The following is a 13,633-nucleotide window of genomic DNA, read 5'->3' as shown; positions in this document are numbered from 1 at the left end:
CACAGACAAACAAGTTTAGTACTCATTGAGGAAATGAATCAATTCTCGTTTTTTTCTGCGAGTTTCCTTTGGAATAAATGATATGCTTTTTGATTAATAGCTGTATTGTTCAGTGCGCCAATTTATCGACGGTTCGTTTATGAATTAGTTTTTAGACATGTCAAACTTACGAAGGATCAAGTTTCCTTTTAGGCCCGGGACCATAATGCGCTCTTACAAGGCCCTGTGTGTATAGAAAACTGTATGAAAGGTATGTTACAACGTCGTGTTCAAACCCAGATAAATGCAAACTGGCAAGATTAGCAGCTGTTTAAGTTAAAAAGATGGTGTTTTAACGTGACCGGTTTTCAATATTTTTTATTGACAATAAAATTGTAACGAAATTAATGACGACAAAAGACTGTACACGCATCTCGGCAAAGCGTAAGAATAGCCGATCCATCGTCGCTTGAAATAGCGATAAAATTGAGCTAAACACACAAACTGAAGTAAGCCATGATGAAGGGGCAAAGTTTTACTGATACATAGGTTGATATAAAACAAGGGCAAAGCTTCAAAAATTTGTGTAAAATATCCGGAAAAAGCTCCTCTCTGTCCTTTTGAACTGCCCAGGGCAGCAAAACATCAAGAAAAAGGAAATAAGATGAAACCACAAAGTTCTAGGTACCTTGGCGCCGTTACTAACAGTACGAACTAAATTGCGGCGCAGCGCCAAGCCACGGTATTTATGATCCAAGAAATATCGTGCTAGGGTTGTTCAGGGTCAAGTCGTGTTTTCCAGATATTTTTTCGTGTATAAAACGACCTCCTTGTTCGTCATGGTGGGAGTGTTCTGTAATAAAATATTGATCAATTCAGCATGAAAACAGCTACAACTTAAAAAAATCGGTTAACACGGTGTGATTGTGCAACCACGGATATAACTTGTTGTGAGGTCACTCTTTGTAAATGGTTTAGTCGTTAACCTTACATTAAAAAGATCTCATTTGATTCAACAAAATCGAAAGTTTGTGAAATGAGAAAACAAGTAAATTTCAAATAAGTGCACTTTTATAAGAACCAAAAAATCAAGTCAACACCTTACCTTATCGAGCCTGTTTAATACTTGAAAGAGCAGCTGCTGTGATTCGGCTAATTCCTGACGAGCTGATTCAGCAGCTGCTCTTTGTTGGTCGGCCTGCGACCTAAAATTGCTCACTAGACGACGCAAGCCTTTCTCGTAGTGATCGAAGAAGTCGTCCTGAAATATTGAGAGAAAGGCATTGAAACAGAGAAGACACAATAACTTTAACAAATTTGCATTTTATTTCAATGACTTACCATAGGAAAGTCAACGAGTTCTTTAAGTGAGAGGTTGTTGATTTCCTCTTTGGGCATCTGCCATTGTGGAGGTAGAAAATATCTCAGACAAGTCCTATTTGTGTCAAAAAAAAGTCAGTGAGTTGAAACTTGTAGTAAGGATAAATAATTATCTGTCTTGCCTTAATTTCCCGAGAGCGTTTTCATGAAGCTCCATCGTTTTCTCATCTATCCTGTGAGACGACGAACCATGTTCTATAAAGTTTAAATTTTGAAATATAACATTAAACTTCTCCGGGTATTCTTGTCAAAGTTGGAGCATATCTGAAGATGCTAACGGATATATACCCGGTGCACTTGATCTCTTTGGCTTGCTGGGTGAACCAACTCCGTTGGAAACAAGATCGGAATTCGACACAAAGCGAAGGTCGCTGGAATTCTCATCACACCATTTGTCGAATCGATCCTGGTAAAAAGAGGACTTGATAAAAATTGATACGATCTAAGACCATATTGAAATACTTCATACTGCTGATGACGTGAGGGATTAGGTAGATGCTTACCTGCATGTGTTGATCAAACTTCACTTTAAATTTTTTCGGTTGGTTTTTGACAACCTTTGTAGTAACTATTCGACCTGGCCGCCATTTCCCACCGATATTAACCTCAACTGCTCGACCTATATCAGTAGCTTCTTCGAAAAAAAATCTGGCTGTTAATCAATTAAACTAACACAACACAAGAGCTGCAATGGAAAAAAGATCGCTAAATAAACAAATAATCACAGCTTTAATAACAGAACAGCAAGTACATTTTCCTTTAAAGATATTACAAATATTGGATCAGTATTCAAAAAACAACTAAGATATTTCTAAATAAAAGTGGCTTTATATTACATTTGCATACCTTTCATCGGCCTTTCATCGTCGCTGTCTGACTGAACACTCTCAAAGGACATCTGCAACGCAACAATATCCGACTTAGACGTATGAAAACATAGAACTTAAAAACATGCAAATAAATAAATAATAAATAAAAAAACATGCCGGAGAAAATAGCAATATTTGTATATATCACTTTGAGAGTAATTTTTTTAAAAACTGTCTCGACAGACCCTTTGTCGTTTGCTTGGGGAATACGAAGCCGATTTCCGAGCAACTGCTTTTCGATCATCAACGGGTCTTCTCTGCTTAAGAGAAATTAACATCAACATGCAGTAAAAACCAAGTATGGAAATAGGAATGTATGATATATTACCAAAAATACCCCCCTACCAGAGTTACATCATCAGGAGTAAAATATACTTCACAATCTAAACATAAACTTCACAATTAATTGTTATTTGTTTAGTTCTGGCAACATTTAGATACTCATAAGATTCTGATTTCTGAACATTTTTTGGAATGAAACCAAAAGATTTTTCCAATACTAATAACTTCTATCAGAAGTATGGACAGTACAGCAAGCACTCTGGTATAAGGAATATGTTACATATCTACAATCGTATATGTAAATACGATCTTCTTACTTTGTATCCAATGCTGGTTGAGCTCATTTTCGAGTCCTGAGTGACTCCATGTTTTAGTTTCGGTTTCCAAACTGATTCATCATCAGACAATTCTTCACCATACGATTCATCTGATGAGTAGTTTTGCGACTTTCGTCGAGGAAAGAAATTGTTTTTCTTAACGGCATCCTTGCTGCTTGTCACTGTCTGTAATTTCTGTCACAAACAAAATAAAAGATATCTAAATATCGTCAAATAGTCTTACTTCATTATTCTGTGCATTGTCCATATAGATATCAATATTTTACTTCAGGCGGACTGAGTGCATCTTCACAGCAAGCCTCTACATTTATGTTTTAAATTATTTAAATTTTAAATGTTATAAATTTTTTCTGAACCAACCAAATATCAGCGGAAAGTAATACCTCGAGGTATGCTTTTTGGTTCAATGCTATTAGTGAAAACAATCAAAGAGCTCATAAGTACACAAACAGTTGTCTGAAAATGGAGTAATTTATGGAAGAAATTAAGAGGACACTGGACAGCTATTGCCGAGCTTGGTACAAAATTGGAAACTTGACATACCGAAACTTTGTCCAGCTCTCTTTGCATTTTCTCCATTTTGTCTTCTATGTCAGCCTTCTTCTGCTCAACTGTTTTAACGTCCTTGACAAATTCGCCAACAGGAACCTGTGGAAATACTTCTGGGCATTGACAGCGACTGTATTTCTTTTCAGGGTTCATTGAACAGATCCAATTGTCAGGTGGCTCTTTCCCAACCATTTCTGCCTGGAATGGAAGAGTTCGCCATTTAAGGCAACCATCTACAAGAAAATTTTGAAAACAAAAAGATTAACAATGTTTCTATTTGGATTGGAAACACTTTAGAAGAAATCGTAGAGCTTTCCTAAAAAAAAGGAAAAGTTGAACTGTAAAACATTTGAACCTGAATGTAAAATTCAAGTTTACAATGTCTTTGTATTATTAGGACATTTGGTTTGCTAATAAGCTTGCTGCAATATGCATACTAAAACATTAACAGAATCTTGTTCAAAATTTTGCAGTTACTTTCAGTTTTATCATCATTTTAATTAAAACTGGCCAACTTCTCAGTAAGCATTTATTAAGAAAATTTATTTTTTGATTGGTTAAAAGCATCACTAAAACGTACTGAAGTATAGTGCTAAAATTTAAGAAATTAAATGCTCATGAACACTAGAGGCTGCAACTACTGTACAATAAATACAAATTGAGTTTATTTGCTATGAGAATTTTTTTTATTTTTATCATGAAAAATAAGTGTTTATGGAATCTTAAATGTTAGAGCTAAAAGAAGTAGTATGTTATCTGTTTCTTTTCTTAATGTTTTTTAAGTTAAATGATTTCTTTTTATTGAACTAAGTTCAAACAAGACTCACCACACTGAATGACCTTGCCGACATTCATTGCTCTCTGCCTTTGATATTTAGGATCACTTGAAGGCAAATCGCCCCAGTCATCAGATAAATAACCAAAACTTTCCCAGAAACCCAGAACCCCTTTTGCTGTAACTTTACTATCACGCCAGTAACACTGAAGATGGTCACCTGAAGCATAATTAAAAAGTCAATTTATTAACTTTGATATTAGTCAAATCACCTTTAAATGATAAAAATATTTATGCTGGTTTCATATACGACATTAATGATCATTTATAGAAGGTAGCAATAACTTGGTAAAAAGGTGCCAAGTAGCGACATTTATACCCATTGCTTTCAACAAATGCCTATACTCCTTATTGTCTGCAAAATGTTGTTTGTTGTGAGTCGGCTCCAGTACAAGGTAGGGAATATTTACAACTCCAATAACACCAGCACAGTTTCTAATAATTTTCAAAATTATTATTTAGTTAAATAATAAAATGAGCAATTAAAATTTACCTATAAGCTAAATTCAATGCGAAATAAACTGAGGTAAACCAACAGATTGTTTTATGATTTAAAAGTGTAACTTACACTCCTCCATTAATCTGGGGACCCACTCTCTCATACATTCTTATGAGGCGACTGCAGTTATAGACAAACATTCCATAATATTTTCTATTTTCAATATTGAATCCAAATACAAAGTCTAATGTCTTTTTATCTTTCAGTGCTCTGTAAAATCCCTGTTTTAAGTCATCAGCAATGACGATATGTAAAACATAATATTGTTTTTATATAAAAATCTAATGTAATACTTTTGTTTAAAATTTGCAGTGTCTTTTTTAGCTAGGGCTAAGTTTCGGCAGCCAACGGCCTTATCCTGTGCCATTCGCAGTTCAATTACTTCTTCTTTTTTTGGTTTTGCTTTGAGGTTTAATTTCCTCTCCAGATCACGACTCACACTTTCTGCTTCACGAGCCTTCTCATCAGCTGACAAAATAATAGCGTCAAGATCAACTTTTTTCATTTTTTAAAATTAGGAATTTCTCCACAAAAGCAGTCAACTTAATGACCAGTGGTTTGCACATTTGATACATTAAAATCTTAAACAGAATTGTGAAAGCATGAACAACTTCTCATAATTGATCAACTAAATGAAGAAGTTTTTGAGCTTCTCAGCGATTTGTACAGCGGTATGCATCTGAAATGCTTCAAATTTACCACGCTTGAAATTATTTCGAAGTAAGTTTAGCAAGTAAGTTTATCAAAATATATGTTCAAGTGTAAGTTCAAGTACATTTTTATCATCGTTTTTTACAATTTAGATGCAAGGGTAGCTTACATTTTTTTGTCTAGCCAAAATTTCATTGGGTGCTTTTTGTTGGCCACAATTTGTCGACAAAACTTTGTCATTGTAATAGAGAATAAATAGTATATTGCAGAGACTTATTGTACTGTACGTTCCATCCAGTGCAGACTACTTTAGCTTCACAAGCGGCTTACATTAATTTCTTAGCACTTCCACATGCAATGTGACTTACTATCTAGGGTGGTTTACAATAAAAAATCAAGTAAATACGGTAGATTATACAATATTATTCTAGACAAGTCGAAAAAAAATTATACACAGTAGAAGAATTAACTCAAAACTTAACATAAACTTAAAGATATAAACATTATCTTGAAATTATGACAAAAATCACGCCTCATTTCAAAAAAAGTGTCTAAGCTGTAGTGTCCTGTGTATGAATGGGTGTAGAAGTTTAATTGGAGCAATGGCATTAAGAAAATATCAACACAGTGCCCAGGATCATTTTTACAAATTTGATCTGCCAATTTAACCAAGTTTGGAAAACTCGTACGTCAAAACTCGAGCAAATCGGTAGGACACCTCACCGTAAATCGGTTACCTTTGAGTTAACGATCTTCCACTATATCAATATATTATTCTCCAGCTATTGGCACATTTAACTGTTGATTCTGATTGATGCCTTGGTAACACAATCAATCAACGAGAAAACTAACCTATTCGATATTCTTGGTCAGCTTTGGCCACTTCTTCTTCCGATCGTTTTTTAAATCGACTTGAAGAAAACTTATACATTCTGAGCAAAATGCAGTTGTTAAAGACAAAAAGGAACTGTTATCCACAAGCATATAACTATGCCCTATTAACTATATGGGAATAAATTTACACATAAAATTACTTTGGCTTGTGTAGCGTGCATGCTAGCCTTTTGGTTCTTATTTTCTTTCCTTGCACATAAACCTTCATACGTGGATCAAGATACAATATTGACGCATATGCTTTGAAGGAAACACGCTCAGGCCAGTTACTGGAAACAAGAAACGAATTTATAACAGAATTCCTAAATTCCAGATGAAATGCATCAAACTTCATTACAAAAAGCTTAATGTATTACTGAACAAAATACCTATCATCGTCAGGATCCATTTCAGCCATTCTAATGTCAGTCGGATCAGAATATATGTCCAACTCTGGTTCCCCAGAGTCAAGTAGTTTCAAGTTGTATATTACTATCAATGTCCCTATACCAACATTCAAGTTAGTTAGTTTGAAAGAATAAAACTTCATTTATTTAAATACTAACTACACACGGCTATGCACTTTCAAATTTATGTTAATTTCAATGCATAAACAGACAGAAAATGTATCTTTTGCAGAAAACATTTGATTCCTCCCGTTGAATGCTACAAGATATCAAAGCATGCATATTCTAGAATAACGAATCCTTGAGAATCAAATCTCAAAAGTTTTCAATCAAATTTTCATAAATATTTTCCGTATTCTAAAAACATGTTTTTCTTTCATTAAACATATCTTTCTTTTGCACATGCATTTTGTTGTTGATTGTGATTTCGCATTGCATGCATTAGCCATCATAAATTAAACAACATTTCATCAATGTATCATCTTGCTTACACTATTAATAACTTTCTGAAGACGAAAAAAAGGGCTGAGGCTAAGAATTTTTTAAATTTCAAAGTATGCTAGAATAGGATTCAAATTCTGAATTTAAATTAACTAATGTTTTACAATAGTAATACTGTACATTATATCCGTAACCATACCGGACCTGATTGCTCACGGATATGCTCAAACTGCTTAAAAAGAGTTTGCTCCGTTTTAAATGGTGAGTATTTCAGGATTAATTTCATCTCGCTATCAAACTGCAATGAAAATAGACTAAGACATAGTTTTCAAGATAAAACATGTAAATTAGCAATCTTTGTAAATTACCACTAAAAAAAGAATGTCAGTTTATATTTTACACACCCTCTCTTTGCCTCCATTTTGATACACTGGCCTCCTTGAATCACAATCCCAAGTTGGCATGGGCACTATAATGCTATCAATATTTTCACGATCATGAAATGTTCTCGACAACATCAAGCAAGTAAGCTGACGACCCTTCTTCGTAAACAGAATGAAGTCATTTCCAATCCTCATTGATCCACTGCAAATAACAGTAACAATTAACATCACTGAGTTGCAAGCTGCAACATTAAAACAACGAATAACAAAGCAATAACTTTGTCATGTCCTCATTATAATACGATCAATGTGTAGTATATACACTTTAAACTTTAAAGTGTATTAACATATTTTTCATACGATTTCAAGCCATTTCCATATTGCCCAATCATCTGATTACTGGCACTTCTTTTAAACGATTTTCCAAACTGAACAATATTGGCAACATCAATTGGGTCCATCCCTAATATTCGTAACATCAGACAAACTTATACCTTAGTACGAGCATCATGTAGCAATATATAAATATTGACAAAAATGGTTGGAATAAATAGTGATACAGTACTAGAAAGAAGAAATGTTTAACAAAAGTTAAGTTCAATGTCATACCTTCACCATCATCCAGAAAATTTAGCATAAAACCTCCACGAACTTCTTGATTAGAAGAAGAATAAACATTTATTTTAGTGGCAGCCGCATCACGAGCGTTATCAACCAATTCCGCCAGTGCTCCAAACAGAAACTCATGGGTAGTTCTAAATAACAAATTATTTTATGCTAAATTTTTCTTCTTTTTAACTTTTTGAGAGATTTTATGAAAAAATTTCATAAATTTTTAATGAAGGATAAATATTGACATTCTTCACACGAACTACAAATTCTGTCCCAATTAACCTTGATTAGTAATAGGTTTTATACCTACTTTTTTTACACATGATGAAAAAAAAACTTGTATTATGATAAAGAAAATTAGTTAAAAAAAACTTAAAGGGGCTATCTGTTTACTGTTTTTTGAATCCTTGCTTAATATAATATTATTTAGGAATTGGGATATTCCTTTTTATGCCTTTACTTTAGAATTAAACAAACTGCTTGTCTGTATTGTGCAGTGGTGGTCAAAGTAACCACATAAGTTACTCAAGTAGAAGTATTATTATTCCCAAAAAATCCACTCCACTACAAGTAGAAGTATTGCTGTTTCAAACTACTCAAGTATTAAATAGAAAATAGAACATTTTAAACTACTCAAGTAAGAAGTAGTTATCAACCTAAAATATGAGGTTTTGAAAGCACAAGTTACAAAGAGCTTGTTAAAACCAATACAACTGCAGGGAAATACATAATTTTATGAAGATAAATAGCTTTAGATATACTTTTGACCTTTGTTCTTTGACCTTCAGAGCATTGTTATGTGAAAATCAAGTTGCAGACTGTATATGCTTTGAGCAGATGTGATTGCAAAAGATAGTAACTGCAAGTTTTATTAATAAACCAAAATATTTTTCCAAACCTAACTTTGGTATACCAAAAATTTTTTTTTTGGTATTCCATCTTACTTATTTTAATAAACACCTTATCTTAATTACAATCTAATCCATAGAAAAGATTTTAACTAAGGTAAGAAACTGTATAATCTCCAGCCACCCCAGAAAAATATAAAGATATAACTTAAAAGCATTTCAACAGTTACATTGGAAAAATCTGGGAGCCTTAAACCAAACTAAACATTGTTGCGTGTGATCTGTACTGTATATGCAAAGCATGTAAAAATACTTTAAAATAACAGTTGAAAATGCAAAGGTCATAAAATCCAAAAATAATTCTTTACCAATAAACTTAAATCAAATTGATCTACGTTGTATAATTTTAATACTTACGAATTGGTGTGAAGATAATTTTGAGTTAATCCAGCTCGTGTTAATGTTGGATAAAGGTCTGTCATTGTTGCTGGACAAACATGCAACAAAAATATCAATTCAATAAATCAACCCTTGATTCAAAGAACCATAATTGTTTTAAATATAAAATTTGTCAGAATTCGGTTTTTTTAAGCAGTCCTGTGAACACAAAAACCAATATAGTTAAATGTGGTCAATATTATTTGTTTAAGAATACTTTAGGACAGTGGTTCCCAACCTGTCAGAAGCATATGCCAACAACTTGCATTCTTAAAATACGATAACCTGGAATCGCAGCTGAAAGTTAGTCTGAGGAAAAATGTACTGAAACCATGCCCAAAATTTGAATACACAAAGGTTTATAGTGAAGAAATAGAAAAGTAGTGCATAGTGTCACAACATTTCTTTCCATTGCACAGATTTTTTGTCACAAAACCATCCATACTTTTCAGTCTGGATATCAGCACCCTTATCCATGTTTCCTCCACACAGAATTTTTCACCTTTCCCCTAAGTTACTGACTTGTCTTCCATTTTTTATGGGACTAGCTAGTCCATCTGAGCTACTGCTAACTTACACATGCTGATACCAAAACTGTTCATAAATTCTGGTGCAAAAAGTTTTTAAAAACAGATTCCGCCTAACTCATTGCCTAAATTTCATGTCAATAGCCCATAATGGAATGTGTGGCACTTGCACAAACAAGACTCATCAATGTGCAAAATTTTTTATCTTTACGCCAGATTTTAATAAACAAACAAAGGAAAGCTGATTGTGTGAATGCCAAGTTATAATAAAGAAAGACTTCAGACTTCAATACATGCCATCACATCACGCAAAATATTGCGTGTTTGCACGCACGTGTTTCACGTTGAAAACAACTGTATTTTCCAGTTAGCCCGATAGCCTTAGTTAGTACAGTACTGCCAGACTGGCACATTAAGCTTGACTATTAAATTTTTTGTAGTGCCCTGATTAGGGTTGGGTAGCCAGTGTACAAAAAACGTGCTATGCTGCTGATTTAAACCTAAATTAAACAAGCTATACTCAATGTACAATAACAAAATTTACACCATCCCATGTAGAATTTTATCCGCAATAACATACTTTTAAACAGCCAAATTTCAATCAGTCTTTTGGAACCAGTCTACCTAATTTCCGCCAGTGTATGAAAACAAAAATTTTTCTGTCTCACACATATTCATGCTGGTTTTGCTATTTTCTGATTGCGCAGTCGTCCAAGACTCAGCCTTCGATGCATAGCATTCACGAAAACGACCAATATGCCAGGAAGTTGCCTGTCACTTTTTAAACAAGCAAAACAAACTAATTAAATTGCATCTAGACTAAATTCAATTGGGAATAATCAAAAACCAACAGTTTATGCAAGCTGACTAATCGAGCATGTATTGTTTGCTTTTTCTATAGGCCTACCGACAACAAGGTCTATTATAAATGGGATTTATCGTCGTCAATTCATGTGCGTATTGTTTCAATTATTTTCCAATGCAAAGTTAAATAATAGTAGGAAGGCAAATGTACTTGTTAAACATTTCATTTTAATTTATGTATATGAGCTAAATCATTATATGAATATCTTTTACAACCTATACTGCAGCCTACTTCTCCATAGACATTGAGTAGCACAACTTTCTATTGATAACAATGCATTTTACCATAGCAGATCTTTTCCGCACAAGTTACACGCAAACTGAGGAAAGTGGATGAAAAGCAAAGTTACTGAAAAGTTAGCTCCGTGAAAATTTGAAGAAACATATGAGAGGAATTTATGCACAAATTTGTGAAAAAGGGTCTCTTTAGCTTGTTCCTTTCATGAGATATTAACGTTTTTGCACTGGATACTGAAATTTCATTTAGGCTTGAAAATCAGGTTTTTCTGAGGTGGGTGAGTTTGATGTGATAGAACTTGAAAAGTATTGTATTATGTAAATACGTGAAATTTGGTATATAGCTAGATGAATCGCAAAATTAATGCCTGTGCAAATTCCATGAAATTGCACCAAAAATTAATAATAAAACAGCAATATTTTGGTAAAATCTGGACACTGGCTTCTCGACCCTAAGCCCTGCAGTGGAAAAAAAAACAGGAAACAGCAATCTGGATATGGCTACCAATTCCGTGGTTACTTATTCAATATAGGTAAATAAAATCTGGGTCTAGTGCAGTAGTACACAGCCTAGAAATATAGGCTAACTTAATTTAAGAATACCCTAATTTCAGCATTTAGTGACCAAATACCGGCCATAGTGGAAAGTGTGGTACCTACACCCGAGATTCATAGGCATGCATGCCAAATATTTACTATTTATAATAAATAACCAAATAAGCAAAGAATTGAACCTTTAGCGCAGGGGTGGGCAACATACGGCCCGCGACGGGATTTTGAGCGGCCCGCAGACAGTTCAGCAGTTCAGTTTAGCAGTTCAGTTTTGACTTCAGCAGCTAATGAAGTACATTATTCGTTAATAAATTCATTAAATACTGTTTTTGGCCTCTCTCCTTAAAACTTAAAGTTTACATTAAATACGATTTATTCCTTGCATAGGTGGATAAATACACGATTAATGTATCGATTCAGGAATCCGGCCCGCCAAGTACTTTATTTTCTCATATCAGGCCCGCCGACCGAAAAAGTTGCCCGCCCCTGCTTTAGCGCATGCCATAATGCCCAAATGTTTACGTTTGCATGCACGATTTCTTATCAAAAACTGCCGTATTTACTAATCGAGAATACCTGTATCCATGCAGCATTTATAACCAACTTTATCAGCCAACAAGTAGGGCTAACTGAATAAAAACCGTAAACAAGTGATCAAATTCACTTTTTGAACAAGTACCTTAACTAGGGACTACCTAGTCTAGGGTATTGCCAAACTGGTAGTTATTAACCTGAAGTCGGTATGTACTCTGACAATTTAGCTCGATCTGTGTACTGTGCCGACACCCGACTGTGCGCTAGCCCTGTAGCCGGCTAGCATAGGCCTAGTTCAACGGTTTATCGTAATTAAAGTTCCGATAATGACCCAGCAATTGCAATACAACCATCAAACCCCTTTAGTTTTTAACAATTAAGCATTACCAATAGGACAACCTTGTATCTAAATAAGCATAACAATCATTGAATACCTCAAATATTACCAAAACAAGGCAAAGCTGTATTCTAGTCAGCAGCTTAGGCTAAGGCAGTAACGATTTGAAGATGCTGGCAGCAGGCAATGCTTGCTTCATTTGGAAAAAATATTAGTAAGGGCGTGAGATTGGCAACGTATTATTTGAATGCGGCTAAATAAAACCAACCAATAAGTACTCTTCAAAGCAAAAAATATATTAATGATGTTAATGTAACTTTAGGCGCATGCCCACCAAAAATACAAAACTCTACAAGTTTGAGAAAGGAAATATAAAACATACTTTATATTCCTTGCAATTATTATACCTCCTTTACAGAAAAGGTAATTCCATATGCGCCCCATACCCTATGACGCCGTATAAGCCAGGCTTCTCAAACTATGGGTCGCGACCCCATTTAACGTTGCAAGGTCCCGAAACAAATTTTACTGTTATAAATTGAATGGTTTTTAAATATTATTTTTTATTTGCTTTACGTTTGTATGATTTCGTCATAGACAAAAATATTACTTTGAATGTGTGATGGGGCGTTTATTGTTTTGATATCTTTCACGTGTGGGCTACCCATCAAGGGTTCGCATAGAAATTTCTTTTTTAAGATGGGACCGCAGAACAAAAAAGTTTGGAAAGCCCTGCAATACTGCCTATGCCAATATACTTTGGCGATTTTAGCATTGAATTGTTATATAATTTATAAACTGACAATTTATAATTAAGAGATGTATGTTGTCTTTTAGGTAGGAAATGTGTCATTTAAGATATTCACAAATGGTTGTCTTTGATATGTTAGTTTGGTGATTGATGTGGTACCTGAAGTATCAAAACAGTTTTTCTATGTTTTAACTATGTCTCGGGTAGTGAAGTACTTTAAAGTGATTTAGCGGTTGGAATGTTATTGAATGAATGGAATGGTATTTCTATGACGTAAAACTGTGTGGCTTTGGCTGATTGGTTAAAGAAAAGGGGATAAAACAAGCTTTTTCCTCAAATCACCTTCCTCTGCAAAAATATGGAGTTTGGAAACATAGGCTTACAATCCTATGTGACGGTTACGTCACGAGTCATGAGTTGTTTTGTAAATGCTGAAATTTTATTTTG

The 13,633-nt window shown here is 34.1% G+C and overlaps 1 protein-coding gene across 4 annotated transcripts; it reads right to left on the bottom strand.

Annotated features, from left to right (window-relative positions):
- Positions 1-329: 329 nt before the first annotated feature.
- LOC143465588 (ATPase MORC2-like) lies at positions 330-11,681 on the bottom strand. Of its 4 annotated transcripts, none has more exons than XM_076963970.1 (23): positions 9,623-11,681; positions 9,364-9,433; positions 8,096-8,241; positions 7,847-7,949; positions 7,508-7,688; positions 7,308-7,401; positions 6,645-6,759; positions 6,417-6,545; positions 6,235-6,314; positions 5,025-5,199; positions 4,801-4,941; positions 4,552-4,667; positions 4,225-4,392; positions 3,392-3,630; positions 2,828-3,022; positions 2,414-2,488; positions 2,206-2,257; positions 1,863-1,990; positions 1,648-1,765; positions 1,482-1,554; positions 1,321-1,414; positions 1,085-1,240; positions 330-832 (listed from the first exon to the last, which is right to left on the bottom strand). In XM_076963970.1, the coding sequence occupies exons 1-23, from the start codon at positions 9,633-9,635 to the stop codon at positions 764-766; spliced, it is 2,730 nt and encodes a 909-aa protein (XP_076820085.1). In that variant the 5' UTR covers positions 9,636-11,681; the 3' UTR covers positions 330-763. The 4 variants fall into 4 exon arrangements, with proteins under 4 accessions (XP_076820085.1, XP_076820083.1, XP_076820086.1 ...); XM_076963968.1 differs by having other exon boundaries at positions 1,863-1,993; positions 9,623-11,679; XM_076963971.1 differs by having other exon boundaries at positions 2,414-2,485; positions 9,623-11,677.
- Between the last annotated feature and the right edge of the window lie 1,952 nt (positions 11,682-13,633).

Source organism: Clavelina lepadiformis, chromosome 7 (assembly GCF_947623445.1).
Source record: "Clavelina lepadiformis chromosome 7, kaClaLepa1.1, whole genome shotgun sequence".
Classification (NCBI taxonomy): domain Eukaryota; kingdom Metazoa; phylum Chordata; class Ascidiacea; order Aplousobranchia; family Clavelinidae; genus Clavelina; species Clavelina lepadiformis.
This window is presented reverse-complemented; position numbering and strand designations above follow the sequence as displayed.